The sequence below is a fragment of the Leptopilina heterotoma genome, unplaced genomic scaffold (genome assembly GCF_015476425.1).
Source record: "Leptopilina heterotoma isolate Lh14 unplaced genomic scaffold, ASM1547642v1 Lhet_115, whole genome shotgun sequence".
NCBI classification, from domain to species: Eukaryota; Metazoa; Arthropoda; class Insecta; order Hymenoptera; family Figitidae; genus Leptopilina; species Leptopilina heterotoma.
The window spans coordinates 156,931-180,973 of record NW_025110834.1 but is presented as its reverse complement, the minus strand read 5'-3'; the positions used below and the strand labels follow the sequence as shown (position 1 = coordinate 180,973).

The following is a 24,043-nucleotide window of genomic DNA, read 5'->3' as shown; positions in this document are numbered from 1 at the left end:
ATATCCTTAAAATCTGTAATACAAAAGTTCTGAATGTAATAAAACATTTCAAGTGTATTTTAAACTACAATCTTTTTCTAAGTTGACGGCGACGAATATGAACTTTACGACTACTTTTCCAATAAAAGAATACAGCCTCTTCTCGTCTGAACATATACCTATTTATTACATGCTTGTTTCAGTGAGTTCCCTATCACCCTTGAAAGCTCCACAATGCGTCATCACCGTCACTTACGGCTGCTCAACTATGGAGGACCCTACATAGTACAAAGGATACAATCGCAACTGTACAATAGAATAGAATTCGTTTGAATCATAATAATTTCAATTGAAAGAATGATCCTAAAAAGATTTGTCCAGCAAATGTAATAATTTTTATTCTTATTGATAACTATTAATCATTAATTGAAAATTGGTATTCATAAATTTCAAAGTCAATGTTTTACTTGCTTAATCTAATTTTAAAGGGCACTAAAATTATATAGAAGAATCACAATACTAATTCTACTACTTACTTTTTATTTAAACACTAATAATGAAATTATATAATCTTCCTATATTACAAAAAGTTATTACCGTCTCTGTTTTAGGATTTAATAGTATATTTAGCAAAAACCCTAGGTTCATATCGTAGGTCAAAAGCGAGGTCAAAAGGTTGCACCATTTACCTGAAAATCAGGTCAAAGTTCTTCATCTTTGATATCCCCTATAAGGGTAAAGAAGAAAAATTTGGTTTTTGAAACAACTTTGATAAAAGCTGTTTGTGTACCTGGCACCGACGACATGTAATATTTCCATGCAGTCAACATTTTAGTCTAACAGTAAGGGGCGCATGATTATTTCTCAAATTTCAATTTCATAATTTTCAAAACATCTAAATTCTTATTATCGAAATGTCATTTCACATAATTTTCATATTTCGGAATACCATTAAACATTATTTTTAATTATTCGAATTATTCTTTATCCTATAATATTTAAATAATAGAATTATCCTTTGACATCATTTTTTATATGTCGAAAAATTCTTTGACATAAATTTTGTTATTCCGAATTAATATTTATCATAATTATTAATCCTCCGAATGGCTACATAACCTCAAAGTCATTTACAATAATCGACATTCAATTCAATTTGTATGTTTGCGAAATTTCATTTCACATAATTCTTATATTTAGAAATACTATTGAAGACAATTTTCATTTTATCGAATAATCATTGATTCTAATTTTTAAATAATCGAATTGTTTTTTAACATAATTTTTATTCTGACTAATAACTTAGGCTCTTATTGATACCGTTCAAAAAGATGTAAATTTTAATTTTGCGCCATATTTATTCTACTTTTATAAAAATCACTTAACGCCATCTTCATCTACTTTACCGACTGTTTTAACCAAAATATATACAACATCTAGATGGGAAACAACTATCTTAAAATTGTCTGACAAAAAGTTTAGGAGAAATGAAATTTATGTTGTTTGGATCATATATGTCATTTGATATTTCAAGAAAGGGAAATTATGTTCAATGGTATTTGGAAATATGAAAAATTATGTGAAATGACATTTCGATAATAAGAATTTCGATGTTTTGAAAATTATGAAATTGAAATTTGGGGAATAATCATGCGCCTCAAGGCCTCAACAGTAAGATCACTGTAATGTAACGAATATAAAATGTAATAATACAGTGATATTGATTTTTTCTCGATGTGCCTCCGGAAATTCACTATCAAAGGCTTAATTTTAAATATTTTTTATTGCACTGTTACCGACAGAAAATTACTAGAAAGAGTTGTAAATTCAAATAGTGAAAGTAAATTCAATTGAATATAAATAATCACCGCTCTTTGTAGTAACTTTCTATAGGTACACCTTATAATTTGAGGTAAACTCACAAAGTGTAGTATTAGAGAACATCTTGGAAGTCTGTAAATGCTGCAAGCCTAGTATGATGGGTTGTCAAGGTACAGGGGTTTAACCCATTAACGCCCAAGCTAATGAAAAATAACCATTGATCATTCTATTTTGTATGAAAATTACATCAGAAAAAATTTGCAATTTAAAATTTCAGAGGTAAATCTTATCGTTCTTTCATGTAATGTATAAAAATTTTTTTTATAAACATGAAAAATTTCTTTTTCATTATATTTTCACTAGGAAAAAGTAAAGGAATTCTCTCAAAAGCTCAAAATATATCGTGAATTGACTATAAGAAAATCGTTACTCGAGGGTTTTCGAAATCGCCGATTAAGAATATTTGTAATTTGAAGCAGCTTAAAATCATTGTTTTCGATGCCTCACCAATGAGTGTGTGCATGTGATTAAAAAATAATATTTTTCTCAAAAAGTATATTTTTAAAATATTTAGAAAAAATATATGTTAAAGGGGACATTATAAAGTATTTTAAAAAAAATTTTAAGAAGTAACTTCAAAAAATTACCCCCAAAATTTTTTTTGATTTCAAAAATAAGTTAATAGGAAAATTGGGAAAACTGCAGTAAATTTTTTGACGTGGAATGCGTCGAACGTATGAACAGAATAACGGAAGCACAAATCAATTTTTAAAATTTTTTTTGAAAAAATTCATAACTCATCCAAAAATACAAATTTTGTGTTCATACTTACAGGAGTTTTTACTCTTGTGGGTGGTAATATATGGAATTAATTATTAATGAGTATAAAATTTCAGAATAATCTGTCAAAATATGTTTAAGATAATTTGTGTACAATATTTTGTGACATACACACCCACGTATACATCTTAATATTTGTTTCAAATTTCGATTTTTGTGCATTATAGATAAAAATAAGTCCATACAACCTGTTTTGAAAAACAAAAATTATCACAAATACAAAGCTTCCTCATGAAAAAGCAAAGCAATCACGATTTCTAAATCTCAAATTAAGTTCCTACTGCGGGCAAACCCTTTTCGTACGTTCAGAAACTTTTTTTGATCCAGCGATAATTTACTTATAAGTTAATAGGAAAAAAGGGCAAGCTGCAGTAATTTAATTATTTGACGTGGAATGCGTCGAATGTACAAGCAGAATAACGAAAGCAAAATAAAATCTATTATGCTTTATACGATAATTGTCCAATCGACACGTACAGTGAAATAAATAAATTCAAATAATAGTGAGCAATGTTTCTTTATTCATTAGAACAATTTTTGACAATTTAACACTTTGATAATAACTTTAATAAAAGAAGGCCTTTTAAAAACTTGTGTTTCTCAAAAACTAAGACAGATAATGCGGCATTTTGTTTTGGTTTCAAAGATATTGACTTCTATTTTTTACAAGCAAATTAATTAACATTGTAAATATCAAAAATATTTTAATGGCTAAGGAAATTCATCTGTAAAAGGTTGTCCGACATTTAAAATTTTTAAGGTTGAATTGAAAATTGTGCACCAGCGAATTAAAAGATATTCACATATCTAGTTTTGTGAAAAACTAATAAGTTTTTACGATTTCTAATACCCGTCCACGATTTTTCGAAAAAAAATTTTCTTTAGTTGCCATTTTGTGTCCGCCATTTTGAAATTTAACATTACTATTGTAGTTCCTTATAGATTAAATATGCATGCCGCGATATTTGTAACAGTCAAAGATATTCCTTTACTATAAAGGATCCATACATATTCATAAATGAAAAAACTGAAAAAGCGTGTTTTTTATTAAAAAAAATTGTTTGTTACTTGTTTATTTATGAATATTCCTCATTTCTTATTGCAAAATCCTGTCCTTCATAGGTTAACTTTATATTTTTTGAATTATACAGAAATAATGAAAAAATTTCTACGAAGCTGGGATCGAACTCGGATACCTTGGGCTTAAAGCATTTCGCCTTAAGCACCTCAGTCAAGGAAGATAGATATGAACACTTATTTAAAAAAAAACGTGTAAATACCTACTCTTTTTTAACGTTAAAATACTAAGAAACGTATTTTTCAAAAAAATTAGTTTTTAACGCTGCTCTTTTTCAATTTTATACCTATTTTTAATATTGGAAGTTTTTGCGTTCACAGCAAGTGTCTCGAGTATTTTAAGCCACATCTTTTTTAACGGTGTTCACCACTAAATATAAAGTTGAGTATAGCAACAACATAATTAATTACTTTGTTTTTGGAAAATAGAAGTCAATATCTTTTAAACTAACAAAATTACTTTATTAATATTTATCTCAGTTATTAAAAAACATAAGTTTTAAGAATAATGTTTTTATTTGAGTCATTACCCAAACTGTCCCGTTATTGTCTTTAAATTTTGAGAAATTTACAGTATACAATAATTGTCATGGAATATTATACCAAAACTAAATAAAATTCATGGTGTTAGCAGCTATTTAAGAAAAAATTACAATTAGAGAATCAAATCAACGTGAAAAAGATCCCTGGAATGGGCCTGGAATATTCCCCGTAGTCGCTACCGAGAAATTCCCGGGGGTGACTCCTTCGAATTTTATTCCCATTCCTGGAAACTTTTTCACCTGGTAGTAGCAATTTTAATAGAAATTTAAAACAATTTTTAATTTAAAACATTGTTCTTTAAAAAATATATACATATTATCATTGCAATCATTATGATTGCTCAATTATCATTTAAAATGACAATACAGACACATTTTATAACAAAGGATTTTAGTAGTGTTAAAAAGTTACATACCAGGTTGTCTAAGATGAGTGTGTGAATCCAGTGCTGACTTTGATAAATTACTTCCGTAACCTAAAACAAAAAATGATTTTATTTTGGAAAAATATTTATTAGTACTGCATCATTGTTGATTTTAAATGATCATACGTTATAAAAACCGAATTGAGATTTCGCCGAAACTTATTAAATTAATTCTTTATTATTATCATAAATTAAATGTGGTGGCCAGACTCGAAATCAACATTTAATTCATTTATTGTATCTTTGAATTGTATAGAGTTGATATAATATCAAATGTAGAGTTGTAAAAATTTATCTTATATCACAAGAGAATTTCACACGTCGTGATTGATAGTAATTCACATTATGTTAATCATGTATTTAGTGACTTACTGGTAATGAATTATCAACAGACCGAAAATGTTCAACTACAAATGAGATTGTTAATCAAGAGATTATTGTCACGACTGTCAACTGGCAATCACTTGTCAAAGATATTGCTGCAAGGGAGAACCCAAGGTGCGCATGACCTATATACGGAACCGAAGAAGGATGCCACTTAACCTAATTTCACCAACCTGGCGCCGAGGAAGTTCCCTAAAACGGATCATCGCTGGTACTTTACAAGAACGAAGTGCGGGATTCGTAAATCGGTGTTTGTTACCATTTTCATAGTACATGCACTTCACTTCTGAAATTTACAACTGATGTAAAATTAGCAATGGATGTTAGGCATATTACTATAGCAATTTTTTTTTATTTCTCTAAAGCTTTTCCCTCAATGGATCATGGCAGGTTAAAACATAAACTTCCTGCGTTCAAGCTTTCGAAATCAGTATGTAGGTGGTTCGAGTCCTATCTGGATGGTAGATTTCAGAGAGTTATGGGCGAAAATAGTGATTGTTCGGATTGGTGTAGACTGGTGTATGGGGTTCCTCAGGGATCATCATTGTCCTCAATTCTATTTAACTTATTTATATCGGATCTTGGGGAAGGGCTTAAATGAAAAAGGTTCAGCACGATATTGACTGTGTGGTGGATTGGTCGAATTATAATGGCCTTGCTCTTAATCTTAATAAAAATCAGGCAATGGTGTTTGCAACTGGCTGCAATCCTGCCATAGCTACTCTTTCTCCTCTCACAGTAAATTGTATTCCTATAGTATATAAGGAATCGGTGAAGGATCTTGGGGTTATTTTGAACAGAACCTTGTCTTGGAAAGATAATGTTTTTGAAATTTCTCGTAAAGTTTTTATAGTTCTGCAACAGCTTTATAAGAACAAAGAATCCCTTCCTATATCAACACGTATACTATTAGTTAAATCGTTAATTCTCCCTATTTTTGACTATTGCTGTCCGGTATACGACGATGTCACGGATGAATTAAATGATAAGTTGGAAAGATCCTTAAATGCTTGTATTCGTTTTATTTTTAATTTGCCTAAGTTTGAACACGTTACGAAATACAGGATTAAGTCTGGGTTGTTGACAGTTGCAGCAAGAAGGCAATTTTTCATGGGTAATATGTTGTATTCAATATTCGATAGTAAAATTCCATCATACTTGTATGATTTCTTCGAATTTAAAAATATTGATGAATCGAATAAAAATAGGCTTAGAGAAAGACGAGCTGTTTTGAAAATACCTGCACATTGAACCTGCAAGATGCAAAAATCTTTTATCGTCAAGGGTGCTCGGCTTTGGAATAAATTGCCTAAAGAAATTAGAAATGCTCAGAAGCATTTTTTTAGAAGACTTTTTATTTATTTCTTGTTTAAGACGCATATTAAGATTTTTGATATAACTTATTGGCAACATATTTATTATATTTTTAATATTTTATTTTCTTTTTGTTTTATCAATGTTATAGTTTGTTTTATATATTTTATTTGTTTCTTTATCACAACAATTATGGATTATAGTTACGGATCCGCGTCATGCTGCGTCATGAATATTAGACTCTACATTTATAATTTTTCTATTATTTTTTTTACTGTATTATGTAATTTTTTTCTCTTTATTGTTTCTCCACTCAAAAATGTATTCATCTATTGTTCCTTGGAGGGCTCATTAGCCCTAGGAACCGTTTAAATAAATAAATTTTCGTAACGCTGCGGTGATAAGAACTACCAAGAAAAAGGAAACATCGTTACAGTACGTAGAGGAGGTGGGGTTCAAACATATGTCATTGACCAACCATTTTAACCTTTATAATTGGTGTAATAAAAATTCATATTTTATTAACTAAAGAACACACTTTGGAATAAGTAATAAGTTTTTAACCGAAGTATTTAAACATTTAAACAAATTTAGTGGTCATCTGACAGACTGAAATAAAAAATTTCCTCCTTCTCATAGAGTTACAATTGAAAATTATATCTAACAAACAAATATTTAGCATTTAAAGAGGATGGCGGATCTTATCCTTCAAGAGGTAATATTTTGAACAATTATTATGAAGTACCGTATTTGTTAAGTAAAATAAAAATCAGGGTTCCACGTCTGTCATCTAGACAAAACACACCTTTTTACTTAAAGAGTTTTTCATCACCTATAATTTTTGATGCACCTACTTTCTTTGCCTGTCATCACAAATCAAATGTATTCTGTCCTTGAACTTGATATATTCTACTGATCACAGACGAAATTTCTTGAATATCTTAACAAATATATCTTGTCATGTTGATCGTAAAAGTTTTCTCATAGGTTTGATGTCTGCTAAAATGTTTTTTAAGTCGCAATAATTTTACAAATAATTTAGAAATTTGTAAATAAAATTTAATTTTTTTAGATAAAACCTATCTAAAAGTGAAAAAAACACCAGTTTCTTTCAATCTTAATCTTTATCTTTTTTCACTAGTTTTGGTATTGTTTACGCTTGAAGAATAAAATGGTACAGTCTAGCTGGTCCTTTGATCCTCCCCCAAAGAATCTCTGCAACTCGTAACAGGATTACTCCACCCCATGTAATTGCTTGTGAATGCGCAGATAATATGTTCAACAATGAGGTACACATCTAACGTGGCAGTATGTGTGCTACGCTCACATTTAATGTTTGCAAAATATTATATTTAGGTAGGTTATTATTAAAACTTTTATGACATTATTGAACATGATGAAAAGTTTTATTTTTTTAGGTAATCAACAAATAACTTTTGTTTCTTTTATTTACTTTATTTTTTACTTTGCATAAATTCAACATTGACTGCCTTAAAAATGTTGCATCTTGTACTTAAATTAATATAACGATAATATGATTTTATAACTTAAAATATATTTTTAATATTTAATTTTTATTGTTTGCTTAGTGTTTTCCAGATAATATCTTCGTTGAAGAAGTTGAAAAAAAGATAAAAAGGCAATATTTCTTGAAAAGTGCAACGTTACAAGATCTGACCCAGTAAGAGTAGTGTTAGCATAGGAATGGCGCTAACATTTGTGTTAATTTTAAGAGAAGGGAAGATCCGAGGATAGGTCGGAGTCCCGCGGCTACACTGATTGCGGCAGAACCCCAACTTGGACCCTGAATTCCGTATCCTGCGACCCTTGCTCAAGATTGTTCTACGTTCCAATCAGAATCACAAAATCAAATTGTTTAACATAGTCATCACCAACTGCTACTCATAGCATAGCATCTGCCAAGCTTACTTCCTAAATTTATTTGTCATTGAAATAAAGTGTTTTGGAAAAATGGAAAATAATTAAATTCATTTCAATTAGAAAATGAAATTGAAAACCACGTAAAACATTCAAGTTTCGGTATTTTTAAAAAATCGTAGTTCCTGCGATAGCCACAACCTCATAGGATTAAAATGCAATTTTATTTTTCGATTTTTGATTAATACACACGCTCAGTCTCGTGTCCGGAAGATATTTTTAGAATACAAAACGTTTTTCGAACAAACATGAACATCTACAAAATAATCTAAAGAAGTCTTTAAAACAATTTATCTCCATGAGCCTACAGGGTCTAATACTTTCTTCTACCTCTGATTTTCTTTTTGGGATTGTTAGGGGACTGTTTCCGGACCATTCTGCAAGAAAAATTAAAATCAAAGACTGAACACTTTTTTAAATGCGATTTTTGTTCTAAATTTCGTATTTACTCTCCACTTATTGAATGTGTCATTATAATTGTTTTCTTAGAAATACATATTAAACAAAAAATGAAAATAATTACGTGATTTAAAAAGAATTTTTTTTATTGACTTATGCTTCAGCAAATGTATTTGAACTAACTTCAAATCTAACTTTAAATTGTTTATAGTTTAACTTGACATTAAGATGATGTTTTATTGAGAGAATCGTTAACAATTGTTAACGATTTAGTTTAAACTACACCTAAAAAATTTAAATTTACACGAATGGACTTAGTTTATCAAATGTTAGTGAATTAAACATCATGTTGCACAACAAACCTATAATTATTAAAAATCATGCTTGCACACATGAAGAAAACCGTTATGTTATTTATTTTTTGTGTTGTAGCAAAAATAAGACAAAGATTAATATACAATCAGCTATTACGAAAGACTGTTCTAATTGTTTGTCTGTTTTACAGAAAGGTAAAACTCATATAATTGCAAAACATCAAAGATTGTGAATGATGTAAGGAATATGACGAACAAATTTGAATTAAAGACGAAAGAACAATTAACATCCAGCTTTATAAAAAATGTTATTGGAGAAAAAGGTTATTCTGACTCAATAAAGTTATTGCAGCCAAAAGGAGGAAATCCCCTCCAAATTACGATCGGAAATCTAAAGAAACGTTATTTTACGTAAAAGTTTTCCAAATCATTATAAAACAGTTCAATTTAAGTTATAAAAGTTATCGAAAATAATAGAACCACTCTTAAAAAGAAAATTACTTGATAGTAATCATACTCTGGACCATTTATTTGAATGTAAGACTGTTAATTTCCTTAATGTAAAACAAAATTCTGTATCTGCTGCTCCAGAATTGGTAGTTTATTGTACCGATCTACGAGAAATAATTGATTCTACAATGGAATCTCGTAATATTAATAAAAAACATTTGAAATTTGGTATAGATGAAGGAGGCGAATTTTTAAAAGTTTGTCTCAACAGTCAGACACAGATTATGATTTGATTGAAAGTGAAAAAAATCTAGAAATTCGAGTGTTAAAAAACTGTTTATTCTTGCATTGGCTCCTAATTCTGAAGAGAATTATGCAAATGTGTTACAATTGTGACAAGCATTAAACATTAATGATTTCCCTGTCGAAAAATTGGAACAAAGTGTGTTTAAATAGTGTTTCATAAAATGTTTATTCCTTGTGAATTGCGTGTATAAGAACACAATAAATGTGTTTGATGTTTTATAAAATGTTTATTCATTGTGAATTACGTGTTTAAGCACACAATAAATGTGTTTGATGCTTGTATATTGGAACGTTTCAGTGTTTCATAAATACTTATTTCATTACTCTGTGAACTAAATGTTTTCAAAACATAGTATAAACCCTGTTATGTATGTCAGAAAAGTGTTTGATAAGTGCTCTTACTGAATGTTGAAAATGTGTTTTTCAGGTACGAATCATTCTCAAAATACAAATTCTATGTTCAAATTCTGTTCATACTATGTGCAATCGTATAAGTGTGTTTCAAGATAGTGAATTCTGTGATTAACTAGAATAAAACTATTTTCAAACACTTATTAAACCTTCTATTGTTGGTCACATTTTCAACAGGGTTTGAAGGTACGATCGCCACCTATTTAAAACTAGCGAATATTATTGTTGATATTATGTCACATTCAAGTTTATTTCCACGTTGTTGGTGCTTTTCAAACAAAAATAATCTCGATAATGATGATAAGCTTCGTACTATTGGTACTGGATTAAAAAATTAGATGGACTGGTGTGATGCTGGAAGCAAGAAAACTGTTATAAAAAAATACAAAAATTGTATACATCCACCTATTATCCAAACTAGTAGCGATTAACTTATTTTAGATTTGATTCCTTCTCCGGAATTGCACTTATTACTTGGAGTCGTTGGCTACCATTTCCGGTACCGTTGAGTTGTGCACGCGTTTGTAAAACGTTAAGAGTTTTTGGCAAAATTTTAAGTATTTTATTGAAGGGTGGGTTGTGTAGTGTTTAGGATAACAAAGGAAAGAGTGGTGGTGAAAGTATAAAGAGGGTATGTGTACGAGTGGGTAAGTGTGAGTGATAAAAAAGGTGAAAAAGAGAAGTGGATATTGTGAGGTTAGGTTGCTTGAAGTGAGAGAAAGGAGAGAGAGAGACGAAGTGAAATATTGAGTGATAAGGTAGATTTTTGTAATGGTTGAGTCTGATTCAAGAAGTGTTCGAGAGCGTAAAAATAAGGCGCGAATATTTAAAAGGGGAATAGGGAAGAATGGAAAGGATATGACGCGTGAAGACTGCGTGGATTTGATGGAGCTAGTGAAAATGTTGAATGAGGCAATGGAAGAGCGTTTTGTGAGAGTGAGAAAGAATTTTGTAACGGTGTGTGAAGCAGGTGATGAGAGGGGTAAACAGATGGATGATTAAGATGAGGAGATGGAAAGTATGCAGGAAAAGTGGAAAATATGGGCGAGTGAGTTGAAAGGTATAAGAGATAAAAGATAAATATAGTGATTAGGGGTATGAATGCACGATTAAGTGAAGGAAGAAAAGAGGTGGGGAGACAGGCTGAAAGGATAGAGGTGAAAATTAATATTAGGCAGATGAAAGCGATGAGTATGGATGCGAATGGGATTCCGTGGATATGGTCAGTAGAACTGGGAATTGAGGAGGAGAAAGAGGAGGTTATGAGGTTGAAAGGATGTGCTGCGAGAATAGATGAGGACAGAACGTGGATGAAGAGGAGAATAAGATGGTTGCTGGGAGAGAAGGCATGGATCGAAAGAAAGAATGGAATTGAAGTAAGAATGGGTAGGGAATGTGGGTGGGTGGATGGGGTAAAATGGTGCGTGAAAGAATGTAATGGACTAGTGTTTGAGGTTGGAATGAATGATCGGGTGAATTGAGAGAAATGAAGAAGGATAGTTTGATTGTAAGTTTGTTGGGATTATGGTAGTGAAAGGTTAGGATGATATCGAGAGAGGGAATGGTTGGAGAATGAAAAACGAGGTTAAGGATTTAAGTAATTTAAAGTGGAAATTTCAGGAAATAGTTGTAAAGTATATAAATAATATTTTGCCTTCAAGCTGTAGCTTAGGCTGTTTAAAATACGTTGATGCTTTTGAAAGCTTTAATATGGTAGTCAATTCCTGTTTCACAGTAAAAGATATGCGAAATTCACTCTGTACATTGACAAGTTTAATGATAATTATCTAAATTTAAACATTTCAATTACACCAAAAGTAACATCTTTTTCATCTCCCTTGAGACTACAAACTTTCCTGCCTACCCTTAGGTAGGAGCAGCGGAACCCTTTTAAAATATAAATATATGAATTATTTAATTTTCTCAGTACCGACAATGAGTTATTTGCAGATGGAGTATTTCTATCATTTTCAATGATGGAAGTACATACACATAGAAATCCAATATACCTGAGTCAAGATTGGATTTACTCATATGCTATTAAACACTATCACAGAAGATATCAGAGTAGGAATACGAATAGACACAAATTGGCCATTAGGAACAGAGACCACAAGTATTATTGGTTCTCTAAATGTGTTTCCTTCAACTACAGTGTAAAGATAATACTTTCTTGCGTTGATTATTCTTGATATGAACATAGGTTCCTTTATTGTATACCTATATTAAATCCTCTCTATTCTGTCGATGTAGCTGCAAATTTCTTTTTGAGTTAGGATGAGTCCTCAAGTTTTAATTTCATGCTATCTATCAGGTAATCCATATTCTTTCTGAGAGTGGAAGAATGAACTAAGTCTCCATTCGCAGATATTATTCTGTATTCGTAACGCCTCAAATTCTAAAGATGTTATGAAATATGACATCCTGAAGAAAAAAATAAAATCAACAACAACTCTATATTTTTAAAAATCGATTTATTTATTTATTTTTTAGGCTCACTTTTGTCTTCCATCCGAAACGATTAAATATTCACATTTTTTGGAGAATCCTACTGTGCACAATAGTTACTCAAATGAATATCCATTTTATATCATTCAAAATCTATTTGAACAACTGACTTTTAAGGAAATTGTGAAACTAAAATCCTATTTCATATGTAAGCAAAATCAAACATATGTGCATGAAAAATGTGATTGAATTTCAGGAAATTTTTAAATCTTTCCCTTTAGGATTGTAAAAAATTAGCTTTTATTGTACTCGTAAGCAGATTGCAATCTTACGGGAATGTGACTATCGTACACATAAGAGAGAATCAACTTGATAGGATGGAACCATCGACAAAAGTAGGGAGAACCGTTTACGAAGCACTCAGTTTGTGTTTACCTACACGGAAATCCTCTCTAAAGGATTCTAACACTCCAATGACTTCGTATACTTTTATAGCCAATAATTTCTTGCAGTTCAAGATCATTGGGTTATTGTTAAATAATCTTTAAAGCATTATGAAAAAATGTCAATAAAACTTATTTCTCCTTCTATATTATTTGGAAAATAATCGAAACAATTAACAGCATAAATGTCTAAAAATTCTTGAAATCCAAATTCAGTTCATGTCAATTTTTAAAATTTCAGCTTAACTATAGTTAAAATTTTGTCCACCATCTGGAAACAATATTAAAAAAAAATTTAAGTAGATTCGTAATTAAAGTTCTTAAAAACTGTTATTAAGCAATGTAGAAGTTATATTTCTTTTTAAAAGACAAATTGAAAATTAAACCATTTTCATTTTGATTTCCTGTAATTTAATAAAACAGATGGAGGGTTAAAAATCTCTCTCCCGATAGGGATTGATCCCTTGACCATGCTAGATAGGGATTAGGGTGGTCTTTTAAAATAGAATTCTTCATAAATATCTTGTTTCCTCATGGAGATTTACTTTATTTCTCAACATTTCAAATCAAATAGTTTTTAATAGTAGGATCATCGAAGGTTCAAAAAATGATTAATAAAAGCATTTTTTTATATCGGCATACTTACTATTCTAATGATAGAAATCATTTCCCCTTTTTTAGGCTGAGGGTGGAAAATCAAAAATTTATAAAATTCAATTAAAATAGCTTGAAATATGTTTCTCGTGTGTTTTTAGGCGCTGATTACAAATCTGGTATTATTTTTTAAAACTTCAGAATGGTGGATCTAATATGGCGACCATAAAATTTAAAAGATCGTATTCGCATAGTTTTTATTACTTACGTTTCGAATGATTGCAATTGTGATGTTTGTGTTAGAAACTTATAATTTTTTAAATATAGTAAATATTAAAAGGTTTAGTAACAGTTTCTCAAATGTTAATCTAATATTATATGCTTCTGAACATTTTCTGTAGCTCTGTGAATTTTTTTTAATCTAGCAAATATCAACAGGCATTTTTTTATCAACTTTTTAGTAATAATTGTAAGGCTGCTAATAAGTTTTGGGAGAATCCATTTAAATTTCATGCTCTCTAAATTTCGAATACTTTGAATTTTCAAAAATTAATACAGATTTCGTATTTACCGAGTTTACAAATTTCGAGAGAATCTGATTTTTCTTTTAAATTTTTATGGTCGCCATATTGGATCCGACATTTTGAATTTTTTAAAACTGTCATCGGATTCATAATCAGCGACCCTTCAATAAAAAAGGAGTTATTTTTATAATTACAATTGTACATTAGTCGATATAAAACCTAACATGTCGTTTTAGACACTTCACAGAACTGACAAGAATTTCATTTTATTTTTTATTTCTCTGACTTTTTTCTAATTTTCAATAAAAATATTTACTTCTTTCTTATCTTCTTTCTTATCATGATATATTAAATTCTTGCAACGAATTTTATTATTTATGAAAAAAATTGAATTCTTACTAAGATTTAGTTCTACAAAAAAATTTTTAAATAATTTAATTCTGTTTGGAAATTTTATAAAAATAGTAGATATTGAAAATCATTGAATTGCAAAAAGTTTTTAAAAAAAAATTAAATTTGACCAACAGTTTTATTAAATTTTTTAAGAATAATTAAATGTCTGTGTGGCATTTTATTAAATTTTTTTAAAAATAATTGAATTCCTAAAAAGCATTTTATTACCTATTTATGAAAATAATTGAATTCTTGCAAACGATTTTATATTATTTATAAAAATAATTGAATTCTTGTGAACGATTTTATAAGAATTTTTTTAAATAATTGAATTTCCAAGAAAAAATTTATAACTTTTAAAAATAATTCAATTTCTTGTGATAAATATTCTTATTTATGAAAATAATTGAATTTTGCAAAGAATTCAATTAAAATGCCTCAAAATAATTGAATTTTCTGGAATAATTTTGTTATTTCTCGATATAATTGAATTGTTCCGAAGAATTATTTATGTAAATAATTAAATTCTTGGGAAGAATTTTATTAAAAACTAAAAGAATAATTGAATTATTTCAAAAAAATTTAATTAAATTTTATTTAAAATAATTGATTTCATTCGAACAATTTTATTAAAATATTTGAAAACAATTGAATTTCTGTAAAAAATTCTAATATTTTTGTAAATATAATTGAATTCTTCCAAAGAATTTAAAAAAACCATTTTTTTAAATAATTTATTTTTTCGATGAATTGAAATTAAAATTTAAAGAATAATTCCATTTTTTGAGCAATTCCTGTAAAATTGTATTAAAAATAATTGAAATCCTGCGATGAATTTTATTATTTATGAAAATAACTGAATAGTTGCAAAGAATTTTATTGAAATTTTCAAAAACATTCTTTAAATAATTAATTTTTTCGAAATATAATAAAATTTTATGAAAATTTTATTTTAAATAATTGAATTTTTCGATAAATTAATTTAAAACAGTATTTAAAAATAATAATTAAAAGTCTTCGATGAGTTTTATTATTTATGAAAATAATTGAATTCTTGCTTATAGAATTTATTAAAAATTTGTTTAAAAAATTGAATTTTCATGAAAAATGTTATTATTAGTGAAAGAAATTGAATTATTGTGAAGAATTGTATAAAAATTTTGTTAAATAATTGATTTTTCAAAATTTTTTTGAAAATGCTATTCTGAATTAATTACACTCCTGTGGAAATTTTATTAATTATGAAAATAATTGATTTTTGCAAAGAATTATGATAAAATGCTTTAAAATAATTTTATTTTCGGGAATAATTTTGTTATCTATCTTTAATAATTGAATTCTTTAGAAGAATTATTTATGTAAATAATTAAATTCTTGGAAAGAATTTTATTCAAATCTAAAATAAGAATTGAATTATTTAAAAAAAATTATTTAAAATTGTATTTAAAATAATTGATTTCTTTCGTAATTTTTTAAAAATACTTGAAAACAATTGAATTCCTGTAAAAAGTTCTAATATTTTTGTAAATATAATTGAATTTTCCCAAAGAATTAAAAAAAACATTTTTTAAATAATTGATTTTTTCGAGGAATTGAAATTAAAATTTAAAGAATAATTCCATTTTTTTAAGCAATTCCTGTAAAATTGTATTAAAAATAATTAAAATCCTGCGATGAATTTTATTATTTATGAAAATAATTAAATAGTAGCAAAGAATTTTATTGAAATTTTCAAAAATAATTGAATTCCTTAGAAGAAATTTATTATTTATGAAAATAATTGAAATTCTTCTGTGAGTTTTATTATTTATGAAAATAATTGAATTCTTGCTTAGTATTTTATTAAATTTTTTTTTGAAAATTGAATTTCTATGAAAAATGTTATTATTAGTGAAAGTAATTGAATTATTGTTGAAAATGCTATTCTAAATTAATTGAAATCCTGTGAAAATTTTATTATTTATACGAAAATATTTGTATTTTGGATGAATTTTATCAAATTTTTTAAAAATCCTAATTGAATTCTTTCGCGAAATTTTATGAAAATACTAGATAATTTAATAATATTAATTATAATTAGATAATTTAATAATATAAACTAGATAATTTCATAACTAGATAATTTAATAATATTTTTTTAAAATAATTTAATTTCGAATATTTTTTGAATATAATTGAATCATTTTAAAGAATTTGATTATAATTTTTGAAAATTTCTAAAATATTCAATTTGTCAAAAGTTCGTCAGTATTCTTTGACTGCTGACAGCTGTCATTAAACCTGTATTAAACCCCATTTAAACCCAGAAGCAAGGATTAATTTTTACTAAATGGAAGTACAGCTAATTGTTTTAATATTCTAAAATAAATTCTATCCGATGACCAAGAAATTCTTTTGCTATTTTGTAGCAATGAATGGGTACTCTCTAAATCTGAATCAGCGATAAGTATGCCACTATTTCAATTAGCGTATATGCGCTGTGAATTAGTAAAATTTCACTAAATAATCAGTGAAACTTCACTGATTAATTAGCGCATATACGCTGTTTTAAAATAGTGGCATACTTATCGCTGAGAATCAGTGAAATTTCGCTGATTCAGATTTAGAGAGTAATGAGTAGCGAAGATAGTATTGAAAAGTGTGAAATTGACCTCTTAGAAAGATATTTGAAAATAAATTTTTTATGGTCCCTGAAATTAATAAATGAGAATTGTAGAATTTTTACACCTTCGAAAATTGTTATTCGAAATGGCCTAACCATTACCACGATAAGTTAGTTTTTTTAAAACAGATAATAAAAGTCTTAATTTTTTATGATCCCAATATTTAAATTAATATATGTGAGTAAAAAATCTAAATAAGCACTAGTCTAGTTTTTTTGCGTTTTATTTTTTTCCATATGTAAATGGAAACAATTTTGATTTTAATTCAGAAAAAATTCGAGTGTGAGAAGAAAATTAATATGAGAACGAAAAGACACAGCAAGGAAGTAGTTATAAACTACTTAAAATGAAACACTCGTCTAAGTCGAAGTGCATATATATTAATGAAATAATGTAGAAGCAATATAACACGCGTGGCGTCGGCATAACATCGCCTCGTTCCCCTTCACCAAAGGCTAAAATGGGTAACGGTCTGTGGTAGGAGTAGCGTGACCCAACTTGACTCTGATGTAATCAGTATGTACCCCCTGAGATTTTAGACCGGAAGCGAGGGTTCCACAATGCTACTATACCGGATCTTGGTTACGGTACGTACTTGCAGGGGTCAAGAGTGATTTGAATTTTCGTATATCATAAAAATTCTTATCTAACTCATTTACACTATCAAAAATAAATGTAAAATATTCATTATATATACCGTTGTACAAAATAATTTCATTTTCCATTTGTACCACACATGGACATAAGTAATGTTCACGCCATGTCAATTTTAAAAAAATTTTCTTTTATATTTCCTTTTTACAACTTTTTTAATATTTCTTTTTATTTTATTGAAAAATGAATAATACCATCGTCTTCCTTACTGAAAAATGAAGAAAATCCACTATACTAAACCTCTTTTTCAGTAAAATAGAAACCTTTCACAAATGTTTCAAATCTGGGGTACCAAACCACCCCAGTTTTGTTTTGAAGGGTAAAAAAATCATTTTTCCATTCTAAGGTTAAATTTTCTCGAAGTAATGTTACACAGAGGCTATGCGGTTGCCTATGCAGTGGCTAGCTCGTTCAGCTAAGGATTTAATTTTAAAATTAAAATTCTATTGAATTCCAAAATATTTATCTCTAGACTTTCCCCATTATTGTAATAAAAATACGAATCATAATATATTTTACAATTCCCATTGTTCATTAATAGTTCCATGATCTTTATATGGAAGATAATTTTTCTTATTTTAACGATGACCGACCTTAAGAATCAAATAAAATAGGACCATTTCCTGCTCGATGTGCATCAGTGACTAAAAGAGAAAAGAAGCGGACACAAAGTGTGCGTACAAGCATATTGGCAGGGTAGAAAAAGACAAGTTTTTCAGGCATGCTGTATTATGTCTTTGGCAGTACATACTCGGTCACGTGCCTATACGTGACACGTTCACGCATGAACAAATTCATCGTCGTTTCCCCTACATATCGCTTCGTATTCACTTCTGATTCCTCTTTAGGGCGAGAGAATAGTGTTTTCACTTCCAGAAGTCGTGCGCAGTGCAATTTTTAGAAATCTACACGAAATAAATAATTCGCCAATGTTATACATTCATAGAAAAAAAAGAAATCACTTTTCAATATATATATATATATATATGGGTGATTCTACAAAAGAGGGAATTTTGATGTTTGAAGCATGTTTTGTATATTAATTTTGGAAAGAATAATTTTACTTTTAATGGAAATTGTAAATCTTAATGGTTTCTTTTATGGCACAGAAAAAAAACCGATGAAAAAAAATATTTTTTTGCAAAAAATACACATTATAGTGCTAAATTCTCATTCGTCTGGCATGTCCCTTTGGGAGAATGACAGTTCATATTGAGAATAAATATCACTTTTCAAATGTTTTGCGGAAATTTCATACTGAATTAGTAATTTTGAATAGTTGTAGATTACTAATATGAAAATAATTATGACGTTTCTCTATATCTTATTTATAAAATATCTTCGGGAAGTTTGTCCCCTGAATTTTTTATCATTCGTCTGGCAGTGCAAAAAATGTAAAAATTATTAAAAATCAACATTCTGATGTTGACTGTTCGTTGTAGTTGTTAATCAAACTAAACTAAATGTGATACCAATCGGGTTTTATTGAATCTTCTAATCTATTAACCAAGATTTCTCAATTTGTGACGGAGATTGTGTTGTGACCAGACAAATTCTCATTCGTCTGGCATACATTTTTTAAAAAAATATTTTATTTTTTGGTTATTCTATAGACTTATGTTTTGTAGATTATTATTCTCTATAAGATAGTACTGAAGGATTTTTTCATTTAATGTTATTTTTCTATTTTTTTAAACAAAAAATGCCAAATTCTCATTCGTCTGGTTCTCATTCGTCTGGCACTTTTGAGATAGGATGTATACTATATCACGAAAAATAGCGTAAAACTAACAATTTTCAACTATTGTTCGATTTTCTGGTCTTAAAATAATCCTAATTAAATTTGCAAGAAATTGCTATAACTGAATTTTCAATTTTCATTTCGCATAAATAATTATATTTACATAAACAAACAAATGGAATAAGTATTTTTTTATATGAATAAAGTTTAGCCCACTAAAATCAAAGTAGTTCTTTATTATTAGACACTTGAACTTACTTTTACAATTCTATGATTTGTGAAATTGTGCTTATAGAAACAAATAGACCATCCGTTATTTGTTATAAACAATTATTAATTAAATTACAACCAAAATTAATTAAACCGATGACTTTCACTTATCCTCGTAAAAATCGTTACTTGGGGGTTTTCGGGGTTGCTGATTAAGAACCTTATGTCAGTTTTTAAAATTTTTTAATTCAAAATGGCGGATCCAATATGGCCGACGATTTTGGAGAAACTTAACATATTCGTCTGAAAATCGTTACTCGGTGATTTTCTGTTTCGCTTATTACCAATCCGAGGTCAACTTTTTTCAAATTAACCATTGTTTTTACAATTTGTTTAAACAATTTAATTATGTTTTTTAGTTCTACTACTATATTTACAGTACCGTCCGAAATTGTCAGTCCACCCATTTTCAAAGGAATGACAAAAATTTTTTAACATAAAATTCATAAAAAGTAAAATTTTTTTTGGTTTATATTTTGAAAGACGATAAAATTTTAAAAAGAATAAGACCTTACAGAAGTCATTTGGCCAAAATTTGTAGAAGATATTCTTAAAAATCGTCATTTTCAATGTTTTACAAAAATTTGAATAATTTCTAAAATAATGAACGCTTTTTAATAATCTTAGGCTTATTTTAAAGACCATTTTCTACAGAATAAGAATTACTTATAGGCATTAACCTGTAATTTTTAACTTGGAGTAAGCATGACGTCAAAGTTGGACAAAAAAATTCAAAAAATTTGAAATAATATTATTAAAAGAAAAATAATTTTTGAAACTCAAACATATATTTTTATTAAATTTTCTTGAAAAATCTACACCATATCATGTTTTATATATGTTCTAGAATAGTTTTTAGTACAAAAAATTGATTTCAAATTTTTCCAATTTTTTTGTCTAATTTTGACGTCATGCTTATTCCAAGTTAAAAATGACAGGTTAATGCTTATAAGTAATTCTTATTCCGTAGAAAAAGACCTTTAAAATAAGCCTAAGATTATTAAAAAGCGTTCATTATTTTAGAAGTTATTTAAATTTTTGTAAAACATTGAAAATGACGATTTTTAGGAATATCTTCTACAAATTTTGGCCAAATGACTTCTGTAAGGTCTTATTCTTTTCAAAATTTTATCGTCTTTCAAAATATAAACCAAAAAAAATTTTAGTTTTCATGAATTTTATGTTAAAAAATTTTTGTCATTCCTTTAAAAATGGGTGGACTGACAATTGCGGACGGTACTGTATAGTTCATACATGTATAAAAATAAATAAATAAATTTTAAATAATTTTTAATAATCATAATTAATTAATTAATTACAATTTATTATTATTATTAATTATTAATTACTTAAATAAATTAAATAAAAATAAATTAATAAATTATTAAAAAGTAAATTCAAAATTAAACTCAACGTTAAAAACTAGAGGTGTACTCAAAGTATTTAGTATTCGATTTTTTCGGGTACTCGATTTCTTTTCAGTCCTCGGAAATTTCCGTATGCATCAAGTATTCCGTATTTTAAATAATCTGGAACTATCTGATTCAAAAGTTGCGAAAATGGTGGTAACTTGTAAATTGTTAGTTCTAACTTTTCCTCTAGGTTAATAACTTATTTAACGTTTAAATATATTTTACAAAATCAAATTTAATAAAAATCGAACAATTTTTTCAAAATTCATTTAATTAGATTCTTAATCAGCGACCTCAAAAACCCCCGTGTAACGATTTTTAGACGAATACGATCAGTTTTTTCAAAAGTCGTCCGCCATATTGGATCCGCCATTTTGAATTTTGAAAAACTGACATTGGATTCTTAATCAGCAACCCCGTAAACCCCCGAGTAACCAATTTTATAAAAATCCATTAATTAATTTTTATGTTAATGTGAATTTTCTTGACACGATTTTAATTCTCTGGATAAATTGTTTATAAATAACCATAACTTTTGTAAAATTTAATATTTTGTCTGGCCACTTATGGATGTCTTTATTAGTACCATTAACTTGAAGTTAAAATACTTTTCAGACCTTAAATGAGAAAAAAATGTTGTGTCCAAATTTTCTTGATTTTCGTCCTTCGTTTGTAGAATCACCCATATATATGTCGTAGGCAATTAGAAGAATCAGCCAATTAGCTAAACGCCTAGGCGATTAGCTAAGTGGCGGCCAGTAGACAAATATGCTTGGAAATTATTTGTATTTGTCTACTGGCCTAACAAAATTCGCCATTTAGCTAACTGGCTAGGCAGTTGTCTAATCGCCTAACACGTTTTAGGCGAATAGAAAATATACATCATCCAATGCATGTAAGATTAAAGAAATATTTCACTTTCTCATTTATTATTTTATTGTAATATATATTTATACATGTTTGAACTAAACGAAATGTCACTTTCATCAAAATTATATTGACATAAGTTTTTAAAAATTTTCGCAATTGAAAAAGGAAAATATTAATTTATACTAAAATAAAATTAAATTTATTTCATAAATTCATAATTTTTGAATTCTGGTTTTTCATTTTATAGTTTTGTTTATTTTTCTCTTTTCAAAATTATTTATTCTTTGTTTCCGTAGATATATTGTTTACTTTTGCTATATTTAATAACTCGTATATTAGATTTAATAAATTAGCATTATTAGTATTTTCTGCACAGCCGTTGAAAGTAGATGTATATTGACATCTTTATATTATATATTTACTTTTAAAAAATATTTGACAAAGTGCTTTATACTTATTCGAATAAAAAATGAATGAATAAAAAATGAACAACTTTTCTTCGACTCCGATCCTTCAAAATGTTTTAAACTTTCTATCACAGTTTCCAAACGACTTTTATTCCATACACTTCTATTACTTTTTTGATTGGAATAAAATGATTTTAATTTTTCGATAAATTCTTCACTGTTTACACTGCACTCACTCATTTTTTATTCGAATAAGTATAAAGCACTTTGTCAAATATTTTTAAAAGTAAATATATAATATAAAGATGTCAATATACATCTACTTTCAACGGCTGTGCAGAAAATACTAATAATGCTAATTTATTAAATCTAATATACGAGTTATTAAATATAGCAAAAGTAAACAATATATCTACGAAAACAAAGAATAAATAATTTTGAAAAGAGAAACATAAACAAAACTATAAAATGAAAAACCAGAATTCAAAAATTATGAATTTATGAAATAAATTTAATTTTATTTTAGTATACATTAATATTTTCCTTTTTCAATTGCGAAAATTTTTAAAAACTTATGTCAATATAATTTTGATGAAAGTGACATTTCGTTTAGTTCAAACATGTATAAATATATATTACAATAAAATAATAAATGAGAAAGTGAAATATTTCTTTAATCTTACATGCATTGGATGATGTACATTTTCTATTCGCCTAAAACGTGTTAGGCGATTAGACAACTGCCTAGCCAGTTAGCTAAATGGCGAATTTTGTTAGGCCAGTAGACAAATACAAATAATTTCCAAGCATATTTGTCTACTGGCCGCCACTTAGCTAATCGCCTAGGCGTTTAGCTAATTGGCTGATTCTTCTAATTGCCTACGACATATATATAGAAAAAATATTTTTACACAAACATCCTCGTCAAATAATAGGTAAAAGTTTAAATGGGATTTAACAATGGTTTAGTCCATTTCTTCAGTCTTTATATTCTAACCTAACATTTATTTTTATTAATTTTTTTGTTTAAAACTCTGCATACTTATAGTTTAAGATGTAATAAACACGAATCTGTAGTCAAAACTAAATTTTTAAAGATGACAGCTGTCAAAAATGCTGTCAAACTTTTGACAGTGAGTATTCAAGTATTTTTTCAAGTATTTTATATTAATTTAAATAAGTTTAAGTATTTTCTAGACTACTGAGATCAAACTAAGTTGCAACATGTCTTTTTGACAGTTGACAGCAGTAAAAAAAACTGTCAAACATAGAAAATGTTTGTTTTAAAGAAATTTTACCTTTATTTTCTCAAATAGAAGTATTTTTTAAATTACAAAGATCAAACCGTATAATGGAATGTTATTTTGACAGATGGCAGCTGTCAAAAATGCTGTCAAACTTTTGAAAAAGAGATTTTTTTAATT

The 24,043-nt window shown here is 27.8% G+C and overlaps 1 protein-coding gene across 7 annotated transcripts in view; it reads right to left on the bottom strand.

The window, feature by feature from the left end:
• The window catches only part of LOC122509085 (transcriptional regulator ERG homolog), a 151,593-nt gene that overhangs the window by 20,738 nt on the left and 106,812 nt on the right, over positions 1–24,043 (bottom strand). For all 7 annotated transcript variants that reach the window (XM_043622886.1, XM_043622850.1, XM_043622868.1 and 4 more), the window contains one exon: positions 4,676–4,735. In XM_043622886.1, the coding sequence (XP_043478821.1) occupies positions 4,676–4,735 (60 nt within the window). The remainder of the gene's footprint in view (positions 1–4,675; positions 4,736–24,043) is intronic.